At 56.9% G+C, this 21910-nt stretch overlaps 1 protein-coding gene across 1 annotated transcript in view; it reads left to right on the plus strand.

Annotated features, from left to right (window-relative positions):
- The window catches only part of LPCAT1 (lysophosphatidylcholine acyltransferase 1), a 63088-nt gene that overhangs the window by 26890 nt on the left and 14288 nt on the right, over positions 1 to 21910 (plus strand). The window contains exons 3-9 of the mRNA XM_004059081.5: positions 2842 to 3056; positions 7817 to 7929; positions 9252 to 9312; positions 14941 to 14999; positions 17173 to 17207; positions 18461 to 18515; positions 20455 to 20537. Of these exons, the coding sequence (XP_004059129.3) occupies positions 2842 to 3056; positions 7817 to 7929; positions 9252 to 9312; positions 14941 to 14999; positions 17173 to 17207; positions 18461 to 18515; positions 20455 to 20537 (621 nt within the window). The remainder of the gene's footprint in view (positions 1 to 2841; positions 3057 to 7816; positions 7930 to 9251; positions 9313 to 14940; positions 15000 to 17172; positions 17208 to 18460; positions 18516 to 20454; positions 20538 to 21910) is intronic.

Here is a 21910-nt window from a genome sequence, read left to right on the forward strand (position 1 = left end):
GCCTCAGCGGCCTTCCTCCTTTTCCCCCTGCATGTTCTGGGAGATTTCCTCCTCCTCATTTCCCAGTCTTTCCTGTGAGTTGCTTGTCTCCACAGTGACAGTCTTGGTTTCTGAGAGTGTTTTCTTGTTCTTTGATGCTCCTCAGCGCCCTGTTCTTCCTGACTCTCTTGGCGAGCATGGTGGATGTTTTGCACCCCTCTTCTGATGCCCACCCTTTCTGTCTCCTTGGGGTCAGTCCTCTGCTTCTCTGCCATGCAGCTGCTCTGCTCACACGTCTCAGGATTCTTGGGTGTCGTCCGTGTGAGGGCGGTAGGACGGAGTGGATTTCCTGGGGGTGCTGATGGAGATCCCCGCTCCTGTGTATGCAGATAGATCTGTCTCCTGATTCACATTCCCCTGGGAATGGGCTGCCCAGGCACCTGAGCACCTTGGGCTTGTGCTGGCTCCCTTTGCCTTGGGGTGAGTGGGTGCTGGGTCCCCAACCCCACAGCGAGTGGAGCTTTTCTCTGAGGCTGTCATCCACACCAGCAGTCCGGGTTTTCACATGTGGATAGTTTGGGTATAAAATTCCTCCAAGATCTTTAGAGAAGAGCTGAAGCTGCTTTTTCCCTGCCCCGACACCCAGTACAGTTCCCCTGAGCACCGTCTGTCCCTGCAATTCGATTTGGGGGCTGGCAGGTGTGTTCCTCCAAGGGCCGCCCGGGTTTGAATCCCTTTTTTCCTGCTGTCCTCTCTCCTGCCCCTGAACCTGCCCGGGACCGGCTCCTGTGCCCGCCACAGCCTCCTCTGCCCCTGAGCCTGCCCGGGACCGGCTCCTGTGCCCGCCGCAGCCTCCTCTGCAGCTGAGCCTGCCCGGGACCGGCTCCTGTGCCCGCCACAGCCTCCTCTGCAGCTGAGCCTGCCCGGGACCGGCTCCTGTGCCCGCCGCAGCCTCCTCTGCAGCTGAGCCTGCCCGGGACCGGCTCCTGTGCCCGCCGCAGCCTCCTCTGCAGCTGAGCCTGCCCGGGACCGGCTCCTGTGCCCGCCGCAGCCTCCTCTGCAGCTGAGCCTGCCCGGGACCGGCTCCTGTGCCCGCCGCAGCCTCCTCTGCAGCTGAGCCTGCCCGGGACCGGCTCCTGTGCCTGCCGCAGCCTCCTCTGCAGCTGAGCCTGCCCGGGACCGGCTCCTGTGCCCGCCACAGCCTCCTCTGCAGCCTCACTTCTCCCTCCGCCGCTGCCTTGTTTCTTCCATCTTAGGCATCAATTGCTGTCTTTTGGCTTTTGTTTTTGTACTTGTTTGTTTTTTGTTTTTTTTTTGTGGAAAATAACATGTGTACGGAAGAGTACATCTTTATTTTTTAGTTTAGATTAGTTTTCTTGAGATGGAGTCTCACTCTGTTGCCCAGGCTGGAGTGCAGTGGCACAATCTCGGCTCACTGCAACCTCCGCCCCTTGGGTTCAAGCAGTTCTCCTGCCTCAGCCTCCCGAGTGGCTGGGATTACAGACGCCTGCCACTATGCCCAGCTAATTTTTGTATTTTTAGTAGAGACAGGGTTTCACCATGTTGGCCAGGCTGGTCTTGAGCTCCTGACCTCAAGTGATCCACCTGCCTTGGCCTCCCAAAGTGCTGTGATTACAGGCGTGAGCCACCATGCCTGGCCAGAAAAGTACATTTTTAAATATGCAGCTGAACAGGTGGTGAAGAAGTGCACGCCTGTGTAATCCCCCCTCCTCTAGAAAAGCAGCACCCTAGGTTGGTCCCCAGCATCTCCATGTGTAACTACACCATCGTTTATCATCCGCATACACAAAGGCCATTCCAAGGTGGCCCCACAAGAGGAGGCTTTGTGCCCTCCTAGCAACCGCCTTGGCTCAGATCCATGGGGACTCCTGTCCTGGAAGTCTTCTGGGAGGATCATCTGTCCCAGGGGAATGTGAATCCAGTAAGGCTTCAGGCTCTTGTTTCTCTGTGCAGTAGTTTTACCCAGTGTGATGCGCCCACTTAACCCAGTGGCCGAGTGAGACGTGGCTTTTCATGAGGCTGAATCATGTTCTCTGTGTGCCTGGCCTGTGGCTTCTCACACACCGTGGCCGTCTGCTGCGTGTCAATTCCCTGAGGTGTGGAATAACAGCCTAATCTGTAGCCTCATATGAAAGAGAATACACACATTTAAAAGGCTAAATTTGTACCTATTTTAAAAAGAGATAAAGAGTACACAAATTCAGTTAACCTAGGCTGATTTTTACTTTATTTTCCAAATTTATTGGCCATCTAATTTCTTCCAGAAACAGCTCACTGTAATAACACAACGCCTGGTTGTGGGAACCCCGGGCTTCCTGTGGAAATGAGATGGGGAAGTTCGTACGCAGGTCTCAGCATCCGCCCTCAGCTCTGAGCTCCCCCCCATATTTCGATATGCGTTTTAGGTGTTTTAATGTTTTTCCCATTTCAGAATGATAGGATGCTGATAAATAAGTTGCTAACATGAAGGTCCGGAGGTCTTCTGGCCTGGGACCTGTGCTGTCTGTGTTCCGGAGTCTCATGTTGGCTTAGCGCTGCCTGTCACGTGGCCGTGACCACCACACAGGGCCCCGCGATCTCCTTCATAGGTGGGAGCGCAGCCAGCGAGGGCCCCGCGGCCTCCTCCGTAGGCGAGAGCGCAGCCAGCGAGGACACAGGCGGAGGCCAGGAAGGCGCGGCGCCTTTTCTTCCCTCGAGCAGATGTCCCAGCGGCGGCGACCACAGGAAGCCCGTGGCCTGGACTGCGCCCTGGAGGGCTCTCCCGTGGGACCGCCCCTGTGCCTCACGCAGACTCCGAGACTGCGGACGTGTGCCCGCGTGACGCAGCGCCCTCTTTTGCAGGGTTGTGGACTTCCTGCTGAAGGCCATCATGCGCACCATGTGGTTCGCCGGCGGCTTCCACCGGGTGGCCGTGAAGGGGCGGCAGGCGCTGCCCACCGAGGCGGCCATCCTCACGCTCGCGCCTCACTCGTCCTACTTCGACGCCATCCCTGTGACCATGACGATGTCCTCCATCGTGATGAAGGCAGAGAGCAGAGACATCCCGATCTGGGGAAGTGAGTGAGACACCCCTGCTGGGAGTGAGGGACCCTGCCCTGCTGGGAGTGAGAGATCCCCCTGCCGCTGAGAATAAGAGATTCCCCTCCTGCTGGGAGTGAGGGTCCCCCCTCTGTTGGGAATGAGTGAGACCCCCTCTGCTGCTGGGAGTGAGGGACTCCCTGCTGGTTTTTAGGGACCCCCCCTTCTGGGAATGAGAGATCCCTCCCTGCTAGGAATGAGGGACCCCCACTTGCTGGAAATGAGTGAGACCCCCCTGCCGGGAGTGAGGGACCCCCCCCCCCCCACGCTGCTGGGAGTGATCAAGCCCCCACCGCCAGGCACATTGGCCTTGTGCCCCATTATCTGTGTTGGGGTTTCCTGTGTAATTTTCATTGTTGTAATTGTTATTTTTATTGGTACTTGAGTGCCCTCACTATCATTAACAGGCTACAGTGCTTGCTCCAGGTCTGCTTGGCAAGGGTGGCTCACCTTTATCAGATGGCAGTTCTGGAAGTCTTTGGGAGCAGGTCGGCAGGGCTGCCCTTGCACCGGGGCTGTGCCGTGAACCCAGGGACCTGAGCACCTGGTGCTGCCATGACCCCTCCCCAAAGCCGGGGGCTCACTCCAGCAGAGATTCACCCTCTCGTCATCTGGGGATTAGATGTTCAAAATCAAGGTGTCTCTGGGCCGAAGGCCCTGTGGGGCCCCTTCCTGCCTCTTCCTCCTCTGGGGGCTGCGTCGCTCTGACTCTGCCTCAGTGGTCGACTGGCCTGGCTCCCTCCAAGTGTCTCCTCCGTGAGTCTCTTACAAGGACCAGTCATTGGGTGATCCAGGATGCTCTCATCTTGAGATCCTTAACGAGTTACCTCTGTAAAAACCTTTTTCCAAACAAGGCCTCATTCACAGGTTCCAGGGTCAGCATGTGGACCCATCTTTGGGGGCCGCATCCCATGCACCCACTGCTCTGGGAGGACTGTAGGGAGCCCTGTGTGGCCCCTCACCCACCTGTGCGCAGCCCTGACCCACCAGAGCTCTGTCCTCGTGCTTCCTTCATGGCCGCCATCAGCACAGCACAGCACGTTCTGGGGCACAGCGGGTCCTGGGTTGGCAGGGGGCGGTGCTGAGGGAAGGAGCTGCTGGGAGGAGGGGCGTCGCCTATGGCCAGGGCCCTCACCTGGCCGCTCCTGCCGGCTCTGTTTCCATGCAGCACCTAACGTTAGCATTCATGTGACAGTTTTCTAGAAAATATCTGGGGGGACACATTCAGTAGGGACTGGGTGGGGACACATTCTGTGGTGCTGACCACTGAGGGTGGCGGCCACAGCTGGGATAGGAAGGCTGGAAGTGGGGTGAGGAACCCCGGCATGGCCCATGGGGGATTGGGCCTGCAGCAGCTGGAAGGTATCCAGACTGTGCCTGCAACTGGGCAGTTGTGGGTGGCCTGACTCTGCCTGGGTCAGGCTTGGCAATCGGGGATGGTCCTTGGTGGGACTGGAGGGCTCGCTGCACTCGGCTGGCTGGGGAAGCCTGGAGGAGACTGGAAAGGCCGGCACTGGAGGCGAGACTGGACTGCAGGCACCATCCGAGTGATGGCCTTGGCTCTCACATGCAGGTTTCCCCGCTCTGCAAGCTCCACAGGCTCATGGGGCAGCCCCAGCTCCACTCAGCACCCTTTGCATCCTGTGGTTCTGGCACACCCAGGAAACCACATTTGCGCCCCCACCGTGGCAGAGGCCCGTGGTCATTCGTCATCCGCTCAGGGAGGGGGATTGTGGAGCTGTGTGCCCAGGCACCCTCGCAGCTGCAGGGGTCCTTGGACAGGGGGGCTGGCCCACCCAGAGTGAATCTGAGCGTTGGCCGGGCTCTCCCTGTGCCCCTCGGTGCCTCCCTGTGGAGATCGCCAACACGAGGGAGCGTTTGGTGCGGTGACGCTGGACGTTGTAGTCCTGTCTTTCTAGAGGCCCGGGATTCCACCTCTTCCAGACCAACCCAGGTGACCCAGCACTGACCTTCATTTCGGTGCAGCAGGAAGAACGGCCACAGCCATGCTGCTGTGTGCAGGGCCCTCGTGGAGCCCTGCGTGTTTCTTGTCATTTCAGAGATAATCCACGGACCTGCGAGGGAGAGGATAGTGACAAACAAGCTTATCAGAAATTTTCGTTAGAATTCAGACTTAGCAGGAACCACATTTTGCTCCCTGCTGTCCTGGCCTGAAAGGGCCATCGTCCTGGGGCATGGCTGACGACCCCTCTACTGCGCACCTAGAGCACCCTCTGATTCGGGAGCTCAGAACCATCTCCCCAGGCTCCAGCTCAGAACCATCTCCCCAGGTCCCAGCTCAGAGACGTCTCCCCAGGCCCCAGCTCAGAGACATCTCCCCAGGCTCCAGCTCAGAGACGTCTCCCCAGGCTCCAACTCAGAGACGTCTCCCCTGGCCCCAGCTCAGAGACATCTCCCCTCGTCCCAGCTCAGAGATAATCTTCCCCCATCCCAGCTCAGAGACATCTCCCAGGTTTCCAGCTCAGAGACATCTCCCGTGGTCCCAGCTCAGAGATAATCTCCCCTGGTCCCAGCTCAGAAACATCTCCCTGGTTTCCAGCTCAGAGACATCTCCCCTGATCCCAGCTCAGAGACGTCTCCCAGGTTTCCAGCTCAGAGACATCTCCCCAGTCCCAGCTTGTGGTGACTTCTGGTTCCTTTCGTGGACCCTTTGACAGCTCACAACTTTGTTGAAGAGATGAATGTTGAAAATGTTCAAAATATTTTCATTTTTAGATGTATCAATACCAATGAGAGTGATCAACCAGGTAGATTTTTTCCTTTTCACATTCTTAGTTTCCTTTCAGTGACCTTCATATCCGCACCATCTATTTACAAACCTTGTCAAGGAAAGTTTGAGCCTCAAATGCCCAAAAGACGGCAGAACGCTGTCACCTTCTTGCTGGCAAAATGCGCCAGTCACAGTGTGGCTGTGCACGCGGCGTGGTGACACCCTTCCCTCCTCAGGGCTCCCGGGGAGGAGCTGCATCTCCTTGCTGTCCTCACTGCCCAGTTCTCAGCGTGAAACGCACACCGGGCAACCCACATGAAGACGCACGGCCCAAGACTTGGCTCAGAGTCCTCCCCCTGCACCCCACATTTACCCCCGACCCATCTGAGTGTGAAACGCCCCCACGTGACTGTTCTGTTCTTCGCCGTTATAGACAACTTCTGAAATCTCTACTCTGTTCACAAAACAAACCAGCTGACAAGATTGCGAAGGTGGCAGGGTGGCATCTCCAGACCCCGTGTGCCCCGGGATGACCATGGGACGCTTTGCCCAAAACAGTGGGCACCGAAAGACCACGCAATCAGGGCCATTTCTTTCACGCGTGCGCCATCCTGCGAGACGACTCCGCCATTCTTCCCTTCCTTCTGATTTCGTCCTTTTTAGCAGAGTTGGGAATAACCAATGAGCAAGCATGAAATAGTACTGGAATCGTGAAAAAGCAAAATGATTCAAGACATAGGAAAGACCACAGAGACCCAACAGACAACCATAGGATAGAAGGAATTTTCTTTTTTTGGCTTCAATTTTCTCGTTCTTGGAGGAAAGAACCTCCAAGAAAGAATAAAAGTCATGAAATGCTACTCCTTACAAGTAATAAAAACGCTAAGAAAAGAAACTGGAAACTGAACTGGGGTGGGGAGGTGGGGCTGACCTGCAGCAGCCTAGGAGCCCGTGGTGGGGTCAGAGACACCCTCAGTTGGCCTGGGGGGCGCCGAGCGTGGATCCTGCTCACTGTCCTCAAAAAGGAAGCTCCACTCAGGGATAGTTTCATTTTAAAGTCTTCAGAGTTTTCTCTTCTAAGAAGTATGTTTCCACGTTCAATCCTCTTGCATAAAGACAGCTGCCGTGGCCACATTGCCTTGGTTGAGCACCAGCCTTCATGGCGGGGTGTCCCTTGTACCCCAACCCCGCAACTTCCAGGAGGCTGTGGGGTGCCATGGTTAAACTGGGGCTGTGCTACAAAGCACCACAAAGCTGGTGGCTTAGAACAACAGGAGCGTATTCTCCCACCGTCTAGAAGCAAAAGTGCCAGAACAAAGTGCTGGCTGCACTGGGCTCTTCTGAAAGCTCCCTCGGCCCTCCCGGCTCCTGGTGGGGGCTGTGGCCGCATCCTCCTATGGCCTCCTTCATCATTGGCCTTCTCTCCCCCTCTTTGTCTCCTCTTCCCATAGGGACCCTCATCTGGGATTTTAGCTTGAGCATCTGCTTTGTCTCCTCCTCCCATAGGGACCCTCATCCGGGACCTTGAGCATCTGCTACCACCTGTTTCAAAATGAGGTCCCATTCCCGGTACCAGGAGTGAGGACTTCAGCTTGTCTTTTAGGGGATGTGGTTCAACCCACAGGGGGCGGGCGGGGTCCAATCTAGGGACCTGGCACCTTCAACCCTGTCCTCTGTGAAGACTGGGTCTAAAGACTTTCTGCTTCCTGGCGGTTGTCTTTCATTGACCTCCGTTCTGTGCTCCGTGTCCTCAGTGGGTGCCATGGACTTGCTGTTTGTTACTTGTGGCACTGAGGCTACAGGGCTTCCTGCTGTCACAGACATGGGAAGCCCGGGTGCTGTTCCCGTTCCCTCAGGCAGGGACTCACAGCCCACCCATGGCACAGCCCCTGGGGCATCTGGAGTCTCCCGCCCCACTGGGCGCCATGCAGCAGCCCCCTCGTTCCTCAGCCCTGCCTGGCGGGAGCCGTGCATTCCACGTGATCCGTCTCCCCTCCTCTCTTCCAGCTCTGATCCGGTATATACGGCCTGTGTTCGTGTCCCGGTCAGACCAGGATTCTCGCAGGAAAACAGTAGAAGAAATCAAGAGACGGGCGCAGTCCAACGGAAAGTGGCCACAGGTAATGCACGTAGCCCTGATTGCGTTTCAGTGGTTTTATTCCGAAAGATGCGAACTTCGAGAGTGGGGAGAAAGAAACTGGGGCCCTTCCTCCGGGGCTGGATTCTGATTCTCTTCTAGTGAGTGCGTGAACTCAGGAGGGTGCTGTCAGGCGCATTTGGTTTCGGTGCCCGAAATTTAAAGTTAAAGTAAAGAAAAACAATTCTCAAATGCATCTCAGCTTCCTGAATCATCTTTTCTGAACTAAGTTCTGACTCAGATAGAGCATTGCTCACCCGCCCTCCTGGTGCAGTCTGATTTTGGAGTTGATGTGTCAGCCTGCTGTGTGTTGGGTGGTTCTGAAAGTCCTGGAGTAAACTTCCTGGTCTGTATGCTGGTTCCCAGGCATTCAGAAGCCCTGAACCCAGCTGTAGGGGCAGCTTGGCTGACATTAGCTTGGACGCTGTTTTTCTTCTTTCCAGCTGAGCCAGCATAAGAAGCTGGAAATTTCACAGAACTGTCTGGGATCTGATTGCTCACGAAGCTTTGCAGGGTCTGGCTGGGGGCAGCCCCTTAGAGGGCTGTGACTTCCAGGGTGCCCCAGCTCTGCCCCCACAAGCACAGGCAGTCTCCTCCCCCACCCATTTGGCCTGCCTGGCCCTGGGCTCGCCAGGGTGAGCCCACGCCAGCCCACCTGAGATCTGGGTGGACCCACGCCGGCCCGCCTGAGGTCTGTCTTCCTCGCAGGGTCCAGAACAGAAAGCAGCCCGCGGGGCTGGGAGTTTGAGGGCAGTTTCTGCTACTGCAGGCCAGTGTGAGTCAGAGGAATTGAAACCCCGGTGTGGAGGGTGCTGCCTGACTGGGGCTTGGCTCTCCTGCTCATCCAGCCCGTTGCTGGGGTCCCAGCCCTCCTTCGGCTCCATCAGCCAGGCACTGCCATTTGTGGGTCTTTGCTCTCCTCCCCACCTTCTTCCTGATGAGAATGAGTGCTGCCCGCAGGAGGTGCTTATGTTGTGCCAACCGTGGGTTATATTTAGTTGCACCTGGTTCTCACAGTGTCTGAGAGGTGGGCACCGCGACTACCCTGCTTTCCAGGAGCTGTAGTTGAAGAAGACAGATGCTGTTTGTGTATTGATACTGCTGCCACACTTTAATAAAACCAGCAGAGCGGAAATCAGTGTGTGCTTCCATAATGCATTTTAATAATTTAGATACTGAATGTGATTCCAGTGTCCAAATTATGTCAGCAGAAAAGAAAATCTATTGTGAAGATTGGCTTCTGTAAGTTCTGAATTATAATTATGTACAGTTTAATGCTGATCCTTTTCTTTCTCCCGCTTCCAGATAATGATTTTTCCAGAAGGAACTTGTACAAACAGGACCTGCCTAATTACCTTCAAACCTGGTATGTAGTTTTCTTAAATGTTTATTTTTCTCCTAGAGAAAAGGAAAATATTAAAGAGATGTTTTTTAATAATGTGCTGTGCACATAAGAACAGTTTCTGTTTTTATCCTGTGTGCTGGGGTTCCTAGAGGTATTCCTAAAAAAAGTCACAAAGTAAATTTGAGAATGTGAGTCAAGGATTATCATGTTTGCAGGAAGATGGAGAAGTTATGGTTTCAGGGCGTTTCCAGTGAGGTGGAGATAGATGTTTGCCTCTGTTTTGAGGTCCAGGCTGGAGGGTCCTGGGTGCAGAAGGGGTCTCCCTGCCTTTGAATGGCTCAGGGTACCCTTCTTGGCCTGCAGCTCACGCCCCACACCCGCCTGGGAATCCCAGGTGCAAATCCCTGCGAGCCATCCTCAGATGCCCAGGTCCCCAGGTCCCCAGTTAGACAGTATTCTTTCTCCCTGGGGAGGGGGGACTCAAATGCGTGTGAACTTGGGTCTCTCCCGCGGCGGTTACCTGGGTCTAGTATTGTGTCTGCACCCCTGACGTGGGAAGTGTGGCAGTGAGCAGGCATTGGCTCTCTCCCGCGGTGGTCACCTGGGTCTAGTGTTGTGTCTGCACCCCTGACGTGGGAAGTGTGGCAGTGAGCAGGCATTGGGCCTCTCCCACGGTGGTCACCCGGGTCTGGTGTTGTGTCTGCACCCCTGACATGGGAAGTGTGGCAGTGAGCAGGCATTGGGCCTCTCCCGCGGCGGTTACCTGGGTCTAGTGTTGTGTCTGCACCCCTGACGTGGGAAGTGTGGCAGTGAGCAGGCAGCAGAGTCCACTGTTCTTTTTGCGCTGAGTCTGTTTGGAATTCTGCACACCCTTGGTCGTGTCAGAGGGTCCACCTGGATCCTGTCGTCTCCCTTGGGCTACTTTAGAAAGTAGTGGCTTTCATCAACTGTGTCCATACTGGGGCATGCAGACCTGTTCTCTGTGGTTGGATCAGAGCCACGTGGAAAAGCCAGTTCCTCGCTCACACTGGCACCGGCTGCCGTGCCTCTGGGGCCGCACAACCTGAGTGTCTGGACATTTATGGGAGCTGGGTCGAGGAAGTGTGCAGTCACTCACCTACGTGTGCCACCGGGGTTTCCGAGCCTGTGGCCATCCTCTCCAGCTCAGATGCGCGTGCTTTCACCCTCCACCCTCCTTGGTGCAGCAGGCAGATGGCAGGTTTTGCTTCCAGAGGCTTCAAGGTGCAGCTCAATGGAAGATACTGGGTCTTCCCGTTCCATTGTCTTCACCACGCGTGGTTCTGAGTCATTCTGATCAGAACCAGAGATGCAGAGGGTGGAGGCGGCACCCGGTGACCATGAATCCACGTGCCCCCACCACACTGGGCCCATGCCTGGGCGTGGCCTGTGGGCAACCTTGGTGAAGGCCAAAAGTGGGCCGTGTTTCCAAGGCCCCAGGCAGAAGACAGCTGGCAAGTACGTCAGGTCTTGTTCCTTGGCAAGGTGTGGGGCTGGGGTCAGTGCCGGGCCCTGTCTTCAAGGGCAGGTGTTCCTCGTGAGTGGAGCCTCGTGCCTGCAGGGAGGCCCCTGGGGAGGGCCATCGCCTTGCCCTTTGGAGCTGGCGGCCCTTGTGTAGACGTGAGGAGGGCGTGTGAGCACCTCTCAACGCATATCATGAAACTGAGGGGAGTCATGGTGGTGCCCAGCAGGAGCTCACTGTGTGCAGTCCAGGAAGGGCACTCGCTGTGCCCCAGGTGGGTTCCACGGGGTCTGGGGAGATGACACGGTGGCTTGATCCTTTCCCCGTCTCCATTTCCAGTGGGTCCAGCCATGAGTTCCGCGTGTCACCCGCAGGCCCGGGTTTCCGGCTGCCTCGAGTCACGTGTTCGGAATCTCACAGGCCCTCATGCGTCTTAGCTGGGTACTTTTTAGTGAGGTTTGGAGCCTCCTGTTTGGAGGTGAAATTGGTGTGTGGTGCATGATCCTGACGCCTCGTGGTGGAGCCCTCCAGAGCTGTGAGCGTCTCCCGCCTTGAGCCTGACAACAGAGGCACCCACAACCTGCCTGCTGTCTTGGGCTCCAGCTGCCCCAGCTCCATGGCGGCCCACCCACTCAGACCCTCCCTCCACCTTCCATCACATCGCCTGATGTTGGGGTCACGTTGCTGGGGTCACCCCTGTTTGGGCACCACTGCTGACTCCCCGCCTTCATCCCCGGAAACCTTCCCACATTGGGCCCAGCCTCCAGCCTCAGGCTCCTGGAGCCTCCAACAGGGTCCTCCTGGGCCCAGGTGCCTTCTTTCTCCTGAGTGTCTCTTGTCTGTGCTGCACTGTCCACCTGAGTCCCCCTGTTCTGACCCAGGCCAGGGGTGCCGCCTCTGAGATGGGGGTGACAGAGCTCAGCAGAGCCCTGTGGGGTCTGCTGGATGTGGTGGGTTCCAGCAGGGCTGGGACCCTCAGGGCTCTGCAGGGATTGAGTTGCTCCTGAAACAGGCCCATGTGGGGCCTTCCTCTCCAGTGCCCACACTCACCCTCCTTGTCAGAGGGCACTAGAGCAGGATCGGCTGACTGGGTGCCTGGAGAACCCTCCTGGAAGGTCCTGGGCCCACGCCCTCCACATGCCCAAACCCCACCTGCCTGCCAGCTCCAAGCTCTCAGAGCAGAACGAAGACAGTGAGAAGGCCCTAGGATGCTGCGTGGGCCCAGCGATGGCACTGACAGCCCGAGGATGCAGAGGCGGGCCTGTCAAATGTGGCTGTTGGAAGTGGACGCAGCTCTCACTGGGCCACAGTGGCCTCCCTGCACGGGCTGTGAGGAGACATGGATGTGGCTCTCCCTGGCCTCCCTGCACGGGCTGTGAGCAGACATGAATGTGGCTGTCCCTGGGCCACAGTGGCCTCCCTGCACGGGCTGTGAGCAGACATGGATGTGGCTGTCCCTGGGCCACAGTGGCCTCCCTGCACGGGCTGTGAGCAGACATGGATGTGGCTGTCCCTGGGCCACAGTGGCCTCCCTGCATGGGCTGTGAGGAGACATGGATGTGGCTCTCCCTGGCCTCTCTGCACGGGCTGTGAGCAGACATGAATGTGGCTGTCCCTGGGCCACAGTGGCCTCCCTGCACGGGCTGTGAGCAGACATGGATGTGGCTGTCCCTGGGCCACAGTGGCCTCCCTGCACGGGCTGTGAGGAGACATGGATGTGGCTCTCCCTGGCCTCCCTGCACGGGCTGTGAGCAGACATGAATGTGGCTGTCCCTGGGCCACAGTGGCCTCCCTGCACGGGCTGTGAGCAGACATGGATGTGGCTGTCCCTGGGCCACAGTGGCCTCCCTGCATGGGCTGTGAGGAGACATGGATGTGGCTCTCCCTGGCCTCTCTGCACGGGCTGTGAGCAGACATGAATGTGGCTGTCCCTGGGCCACAGTGGCCTCCCTGCACGGGCTGTGAGCAGACATGGATGTGGCTCTCCCTGGCCTCCCTGCACGGGCTGTGAGCAGATGTGGACACGGCTCTCCCTGGGCCATGGTGGACTGTTTCTTCCTGTAGGGTGGGCTGTGGGGGATGGTCAGGGTGAATAAGGGGTGATGGCCTTCTGGGGGCCTCAGGGGTCCCTGTTGAGCCATCTTCCGGCCTCATTGTTGCAACTAGTGAAGTTAGACCCATGCCCAGCACAAGATATGTGTGAATATGGAGGTTTCTGTGCGGTTTAGAAGCCCATGCCTCCTCGCCTCTGCCTTGTTCCTGCATTCAGAAGCCCTGGGCTCTGACTGCCTCATCTTGGTTTCTCCCAGCCTGGCCCTTGTGCAGCCTGCCTTGGGTGCACAGTGCTGGCGGGGTCTGGGTGCTGCTGACCCTCAGGGGCCCCTGGGAGACTAGGGAGGCCAGAGACCCCTGCAGACTTTCCCACCGGGGTTTCCATGAAGTCACTGACCTTTCAGGCTCATGGGGGGTTTCTGTGCTCTTGGGGACTTTCCTGAGAGGTCCCCAGGGTGTTGAGGTTTCCTTTGATTCTTACTGAGTTTCAGTGATGTCCCCTTGACACATGGTTGAGATGGTCGGCTGAGCTGTAGCAGCAAAGCCATTATCACCCACAGCAGGTCTCGGCACTCCACGCGAGCTCCTGGGCTCGGTCCCAGGCAATGAGGACTATTTTCTCCACACTGCGTGTCTCAGGGGCTGGGACTCGGCTGCCGGGCGTTGGAGCTGGGGCTTGAGCCTGGGTCTGTGCCAGCCCTGCCGTCCTCCGCCTCCCCTGACACAGCCACCCGTCCACCTGGGCACACAGAAGTGCTGGGTGAACTGCGTGAGCTCGCTCCCAGGTTTTGCTGAGCCCACAGCAGGAAGGGGGCAACCCAGCCCTGGACACAGGGGAAGCTGCGGCACACGGGCCCAGGGACTTGGGGTGCCAGCTGGACACCAAGGCTGCAGGTGGATGTCCCGCATGAGACGAAAGCCGAGTGGGTTGGGTGGTCAGCTCGAGGTTTCAGCCCTGACACGGGCCTCTGGCCTCAGGCCACCGTGAAAGGAGAATTGGCCCTAGGGACAGACGCTCCTGGCAGCCCCAGGGGCAAGCATGGGCTCCATTCTCCCAGAATTGTGCAGAATCCTGCAGCCAGGACCAACCGCAAATTCCTGACCACATAGTGGCACTCGGTGGCAGCCTGGGAGGAACGCGCTGCCTGGGGATTCACTCGCCTGGCCTCAGGTCGCCAGGCAGGGGAGCCCTTCTCAGACCGCCTGTCCTGTTCTAAAACTTGAGTACTTCTGATGCCTGAGTTTTCCAGTTAAAAAAAAAACTCTTTCAATAGAAATTTAAATAGAATTTAAAATAGAAACAATCATCCACAGAGTCCATGGTGCCTTGCTCCAGCCCGCAAGGGCACAACTCCGGCCAGTGAGAAGGCGGAGCGGCTGCTGGGTACAGCCATAATTCCAGTGGGAACGGGGAAGTTCCTGAGCCTCTGCGGCCTGTGGCTCTAGCTGGGCCTCGCTGGGGCTCCTCCTGATTCCTTGGGAGCCCATCAGGTGGCAGCCGCTCAGAGAGAGAGGCAGATCCCGGGCAAGTCCTCCTGCAGCTGTGACCAAATCCGCCTGTCCTTGGAGCTGAGCCCCAGGGGCAGGTGAGGGCAGCGGGTGGGGCCCCGAGGCAGGTGTATGTGCTTGGTGAGGGCAGACCCTAACCCCATCAGGTGGATTAGCATGGCCGGTGATGAGGACCCCCACTTCCCACCAACGCCTTCCAGCTGGTGCGCAACGTTATAGCAGAAAGTGTCCCTCCACAGATGTCTTCCAGCTCGTGCGCAATGTTATAATAGCAAGTGTCCCTCCACAGATGTCTTCCAGCTCGTGCGCAATGTTACAATAGCAAGTGTCCCTCCACAGACGCCTTCCAGCTTGTGTGCGATGTTATAACAGAAAGTGTTCCTTGGCCGGGGAGCGCCCCTGGCCGATGTTCCTGCCCATCCGTGCTGTGGCGCTGGGTGTTTACGGTCAGGACAGATGTTGAGATAGTCCAGGCATGGAGTGCCCTTGCTGACCAGGAAGGCCTAGACAGAAAAGCTCACTTTTATCCCAAGGGCAGCATGAGAAACGCAGCAGACGCTGTCCTGCGTGGGCTGCCATGGGCAACACCGCTGTTCCTTTCTCGGCAGGTGCATTCATCCCTGGAGCGCCCGTCCAGCCTGTGGTTTTACGATATCCAAATAAACTGGTGAGTTGTGTTTTCCTGGGGTCAGCTTCCAGGGGAATTCTCTGGGAACGGGAACTGCGAGCTGCCTCTGTGCACCTGTGTCTCTGTCTCTCCACACCCTCTATCTGCGCCACAGCCCCCACTTGGCCATGCTGAGTCCATCCAGCCTCAGCGCTGGAGAGGGCAGGACAGGCCCGGGCCCTGGGCTCGGCACGTTCCTGAGTGCGACCTGTTCTACGTACGTGTCCCTGATCAACCCCATGATTCCACAGTGGTCCCCACTGTTCCAGAGCCCTGCTTCCATAGCTCCTGACAAAGCTGCCCTTTCCTCTGTGTGCCAAACCTGACATTTTGGAGAGGGAACCCCTCCACCCCACATCACCGGCCAGGGCCCCCAGCAGCTTTCAGTACCCAGTTCATGCTCCAGGAAGTTTAAAAATTAAGAACATTTAAGTTCTGGAAGGTGGAGGCAGCTGGAGAGAAAGGAGGTGACTTTGTCATTTCTGTGGTTTTATCATTTAGTGCCCAGGTTTTGTTTGGTTTAAGAGAATTAAGGCGTTTGGGGTCCAGAGCTCCTGGGGTGAAGGTGGTAGACCCCACCTTTGGGGAGAAAGTCTGGACGAGGCCTCAGAGCAGTTCCTCATGGGGCCTTGCCGCCTCTGAAGGAGGCTTAGCCTGCCCTGGCTCTGCCCCGGCCCACCCCACCCCTGACCCAGGCCCTGCTCCATCCCTGCCCCTGGCCGCAGCCCCACCCCCTGGCCCCGCCCCTGCCCATGTCCTGCCTCAGTTTCCATACCTGTAAGGTGGCTGCTGCACCTTCCTCCAGGTGCTCTTGGATGCTCAGAATACTTCTGGTTCCATCGGCCCTCCCCACTTAGGCGACCTTGCCTCACAGGCCTGCCGCCGAGCTCAGGGCATTCATTTGGTGCCAGCTGTGTTCCCCCTTCCACAGCAATGACTCCTGCACGTCCTTGCCCCTTCATGGGCTCCTGGAGCATAAAGACAGCCCAGGCGGACTCAAAGTCCCCGCAGCCCACTGGTGCTGGGCTCACTGCAGGTTCCTGGTGGAGCGCCCACCTGGGAGAGCGCCGAGGAGGGCCTGCCCATCACAGCGAGCTTCCCGTCTATAGCAGTTCCTTTTTGTGATGGCAAAGGAAAGCACTGAAAGAAAAACCTCGTGGGTCAGGACATAGTGGGGCAGGAATACAGGTGACCTCTGGGTGCCAGGGTTCTGGGCCATCCGCCTCAGGGCCTGTCCCGTCCGATGCCTGCCGGGCTTCACTTTGCCCGGAGAGCTGACGGTCAGGTAATAAAATGGAGTCAGGGCCGGTAGTCACACGACTGACAGACCTCATCCTTCTTACTGAGGCGTGCGTTTGTCAGCCAGGCTCCTGGCCAAGCGCCCCTTCCTGCCTCCGCTGCAGAAACCATGCCCCAGTGCAACTCCTGTGGGCAAAAAAGTCAACCCGAGGACAACAGACTCCGATCTGTGCAGTCATCTAGATTTTCCACTTTTAAGATTGTTTCATCAGTGTGTTTAAAGCAACACACTATTACTGGATGCACCAAGAAGCACTAGCTTAGCTGTTAGGGGAGCAGAAGGTCCACCCCAGGGTGACGGTGTCCGGGCCTCTGCCATCACGGCCCCTGCTGTGTGGTCCCTGCCCGGTGGCGCTGAGGCTGAAGATGGGACTTCCAGAGCACCCGGGGTGGGGGGGCCCTGCACATGCACCGTGGTTGGGGGAACACTCAGAGCAGTTGGAGAGAGTGGTGGGCAGGAGAGGGCCGGGGTCCCGGGTGCACACTGGAATTGGTGTCCCCAGGTCTGTGAGGAAAGCGGAGAGCATGGAGGGAGGGAGGACCCTTTTCCCAGGTCCTAGGGGCTCTGGGAACCTATAAGAGGGGGCTCTGAGTCCTCAGGGACTCTGGGGATCTTGGGGGAACTCTGAGGACCTGTAAGGAGGTGGTTCTCTGGGTCCTTAGAGGCTCTGGGGACCTCAGGCTGGGGGGCTGGTCCGAGTCCTGGATCCTCAGGGACTCTGGAAAGCTGGAGCTCTAGCACCCTCCTCCCTTCCCCCTGGCTGCAGCGCCTCTGTGGGGTGGGAGGTGCAGGGAGAGGCCGGCACACGCAGGTGCTGGGTGCAGGCCCTGGGTGCAGGCCCCATGCTGACTGACCCTGCCTCTTCCTCCCCAGGACACCATCACATGGACGTGGCAAGGACCTGGAGCGTAAGTTGAACGCCGTGTCGTCCTCTTTGTCCTGTTGTTCCATGAACACGTAGGGGCTGCTTGGGGTCTGCTGTGCACGCTAGTTACTTTTGCAGTTGTGAAAGCAGGTGTGGGACAGCCGTTAGGTTCAGCCCATTGTGAAAACTAAACGTACAGACGTGGCTCAGGCCTGACACTCCTGGATTCTGGGGTCTTAAGTTGCACGTCTTCAGTACCAGCAGGAAGGGAACTGTGAGTCTTGCATTCTGCTCTCGAGTTTGCCAGCTCAGTAATTACCATCGTCCACCTGGTGGCCCCTGGTAAGGAAAGTGGAGATTTAGGGGTGTCTGGGGGGACCCCGTCTGCACAGGCACAGAGACTGAGTAGTGCTGGGTGGGAGGCCAGCCCCTGCTGTAAGTCAGTGTCCCTGTCCCCCCAGCACAGACACCGAAGGTCAGTTATGCAACAATGAACAACCCCACGGAAACGGGAACGAGCCCCAGAGGAGAAGCCCGGGGCCGCAGGCTCGTCAGGGCCTCCTGGGTGCTGACGTGTGAGCTGACGTCGGGAGGGCAGAGGGAGCGGGAAAGTCCAAGAGAGAGCAGCTCCATTCCAGGCGTTTGGGAGGATGTGGGACCGCTGGTGCGTTCAGGTGAAGGTGTTGAGGTCAGCGCTTCCCAGGCTGGCCTGTGGAGGCTCCCAGCTGGGAGCAGATCTGGGAGGGGGCTCTGGGGGGTATAGGGGTTCTGGGGTCCCTGGGGCTGGCATGACAGTGCAGAAACAGGGTTGGGGCAGTGGGCTGTCGGGGGCGTGAGTGTGGCCCTGGGAGCAGCTCCAGATGTCTCCCATGTCAACTCCTGCGGCAAAGGCATGGTGATCCTGGTTCTGAGGTTGGGAACTCTGGATCCAGGCTGGAGGGGTGGCATGACTTAGGGCCTGTGCTGCCTGGGGACAGCGAGGAGGGACAGGTGTGGAGGGACAGGTGTGGGCTGCACGAGGTCTCCTGAGCTGGAGAACAAGCAGGAGATGGTGTCTTGCTAGACGAACCAAAGACATAAGCAGGTGTTGAATCGGAAAAGCAGCATTTCCACCCACGGCTGTACGTCACACTGGGGCTCATGCTGGGTGGGCACGGCACCCCCTCCGCGGGAGCGTTGACTGCCCGGTAGCGCCCTCTGGAGGGCGCGTCTGGAGGTTTCACTCCAGAATCGGGAGTAATTTACTTGTTAACCCGACTTGTAAATCTGCTCAACATCGTGTGATCTGTTTTTAAGGCTGGAAATCCTGTGGCTCACGCTGTGTCAGTTTCACAACCACGTGGAAATCGAGGTTCGTATGGATACAGAGTTACACAGTGCTCTTCACGGTGGTTGATGCAGACACAAGGTTACACCAGGATGCCCAGATAAGCCTTGTACAATGTGACATATCATCTGTCTTGCTTTCCCATCTTTCCATTTCTCAGGGCTCCTTCGAGGAGCCTCTGGTTGCTTTACCTCAATGACTTTATGTCTCTTTTATGAGTCTGAACCACTTGGATAAGATTTGGGTTTTTGTTTTTTGTTTTTCTGAGACAGCATTTTGTCTTGCTCTGTTGCGCAGGCTGGAGTGTAGCGATGGGCTCACTGCAGCCTCGACCTCCTGGGCCCAAGCGATCTCCCTACCTCAGCCTCCCACATAATTAGACCACAGGCACACGCCACCATGCCTAGCTAATTTTTGTAGAGACGGGTCTCACTTTGTTGCCTAGGCTGGTCTGAAACTCCTGGGCTCAAGTAGTCCTCCCGCCTTGGCCTCCTAAAGTGCTGGGATCACAGGCGTGAACTACCACACCCAGCTGGAAAGGATTTTTTAAACCTACTATTCATTATTATGGGTATTGTAGCTTAAGGGCATATGAAGCTGGCCCACATGCAAATAATTATTTGTTTGGCTCTTAGTTTTACTTTACATATTTAATACCGCTGAGTTTGTCATAGCACCATGCTCTGTTTAATACATAGTCAAAGATCCCCCTTCTCAGCCTGACCCAGGTCTCCAGAGTCAAGACCTTGGGCTAAATAGTCACCTCTGTGTAGCCTGCACAATTTTATCTAAGTCGATGAGGAGTAGTTCTTTTTTTGTTTGCAAGGGGAATTAATATGCACTTCTTGCATCTGGAAATAAAAGATGAGTCACATGCAACTTAAATATTTAATAAAACAATTTGCTGCCTTCCAATAAATATTGGAGAGCGCTACGAAATATACTGATAAGCCCAGCTTTCAGCCCGGCTGTTCACTTCCATAGAGGATAAGCTGCTCTCATTACAGAGGACTGGGCTGAAGGGCCTTGGCCCGGGCCTGAGGGCGGCAGTCCCCCCACCCAGCAGGATTATGTGGCTGGATGGGCAGTGGCCGGGAGGGTGCAGGACAGGACAGGCCTCGAGCACAGAACACAGGGACTGAGCTTGAGCTCCTGAGGGCTCCCTGGTGTTGAATGGCTGTGTTACAGGCCTGGTTTCTAATTTTAAGAGTTGAAAAGAAAGTGAATGGCTTTGCACAACTGCTCTGTCCTTACTGACGTTGTTCATACAAGATGCAAATGTTGATGCAAGGAACCATGGCAGTTTACGGAAGTTTTAGAAATAACAGCGAGAATTGGGGTTTCAGGATGTTCCTGTATTCTGAAATATTCCGTATTAGAGAAAAGGACATCCAGGGTGGTCTTGTGCCCTTTCCTGCACGGTGTGCAATGTGGGTCATATTCATTTAAAATGCTGTATAAGTGTCACTCAGGCAAGGACAAATTCATTGGACAATTTCTTTTAGTTTCAAAAAGCAAGAGGTGGCAAAAACGCTGCCAATAATCTGTTCCAAATGTAGGAATAACATGCTGCATTATCCCCATTACAAAACTGATTCTGTCAGAAATGGGCGTAAGCCCCTCTGTGAGATCAGGGAGCTGGATGTTCTGATGTAGGCAGCAGGCGCTCCCAGGGAGCACTGATGGGGGTGAGTGTAGATCAGAGAGCTGGATGTTCTGATGTAGGCAGCAGGCGCTGCCAGGGAGCACCGGTGAAGGTGAGTGTTCAGGTGCACACGTGTGCAGTCCATGCATCATGGGGTGTGTGTGTGCGTACACACATGTGCACATGACAACTTTGAAGACGGTTCTAATGGGCGTTACTTTGACAGACCTTAATTTTGTCAGCCTCCCGGCTGTCGTTATGGTGGTGTTGCTGAGGTCAGCGTCTTGTGATACTAACGCAGCTTCTCTGTATGCTCAGTTCCTTCCTGTGTACAGCCCTTCCGAGGAGGAGAAGAGGAACCCCGCGCTGTATGCCAGCAACGTGCGGCGAGTCATGGCCGAGTAAGTGAGCAGCTCCTTCCCCCATCGCCGAGTCAGGGGTGTCTCCCAGAGTGCTGCTCTCTGTATATTTAAAATAGGCAACAGCGTTAGGAAAAGGCATTCTTGCAAAAGTGCGGGAACCAGCTTCATGCACGTTGGTGAAGTGTGCTTGGCCTTGTGCTGTGCGTCCCTTGTTTCCCTCTGATGGCATTTCACCCTCTTCGATGTTGGGAAGATGCATGACTGGTTCTTCCAGACCTGCCTGCAGCCGTTGGTCACCCCAGGTCCTATGTTTCCTGTGCCCTAAATGAGCCAACGGGGCACTGATCTGGGCCAACTTCACATCTGTGCGGCGGCCTCCACGCCTACCTTTGCTCATCTGCCTGTGTGATACTTACCAGTGCCCTTACTCTATCTGGCAGGGTGGAGTGGTGGTTGCACATTTAATCTTGTAAGGTGACTTGTGCTACTTACACAGTTGTCGTGCATGCAGTTAGGAAGAGGGAATGTCCTCGCTTCCCATGGTCCCAGGTCCCCTGCTTGCATGGCCGGCAGTGCTGTCTGCTCACACGCCCTCCCCCTCTCCCTCCCTCGGTGTCGTCAGCTCACACGCCCTCCCCCTCTCCCTCCCTCGGTGTCATCAGCTCACACGCCCTCCCCCTCTCCCTCCCTCGGTGTCGTCAGCTCACACGCCCTCCCCATCTCCCTCCCTCAGCAACTTCCATCCCTCAGGGTCCCATTCCCCCCACACTTGTCCTTGCAACCAGGTCCTCCCACCTGGATTTACCCCCACGTGAATGCCTCCCTAGTGCTTCCTCCTGCAAAGCTCTGTCAAGTGGAGCTAGAGCCTCCCCTCCACCAGGCAGCTGCCAGACCTGAGCTGCAGGAGCCACCTGGAAGCCACATCAGCCTTGGTCCACCGGCCCCACCCCCAGGCTCCTGCTGCAGCAGGTCGGGGCATGGCTGGGAATTCGCCTCTCCAGAGAGCCCAGAGGGGAACACAGCCACGGCCGGGCCCATCAGAGTGTGCCTGGCTCTGACCTCCGAGCCACTTTGTTCACACTCCGCTGACACCCTGAAGATTCAGCTGGGCGGCCCGTCCCCTCACATTCCCATCCTCTCCCTCCCAAAGCATGTGTCCGAGGGTAGAAATGGGCCCGGCAGTCTCTGTCCCGCAAAGCTCCACTCAACACCCACCACAGGCAGCTCTGAACAATACAAAAAGCTGAGTAGGCGCCGAGCCAGGGGAATGCATTCCCACCTCCAAGCCCAGCACCTGTGCTCCGGACTGCTGCCAATACTGGCTACTTTTGGGGACTTAGGAGGAAGAGAACAGATTTTACAGAGCTCAAGGAGAGATCGCCTGTGGGCCTCACTGATTATTCTAGAACCCT

The sequence above is a fragment of the Gorilla gorilla genome, chromosome 19, assembly GCF_029281585.2.
Source record: "Gorilla gorilla gorilla isolate KB3781 chromosome 19, NHGRI_mGorGor1-v2.1_pri, whole genome shotgun sequence".
Classification (NCBI taxonomy): Eukaryota; Metazoa; Chordata; class Mammalia; order Primates; family Hominidae; genus Gorilla; species Gorilla gorilla.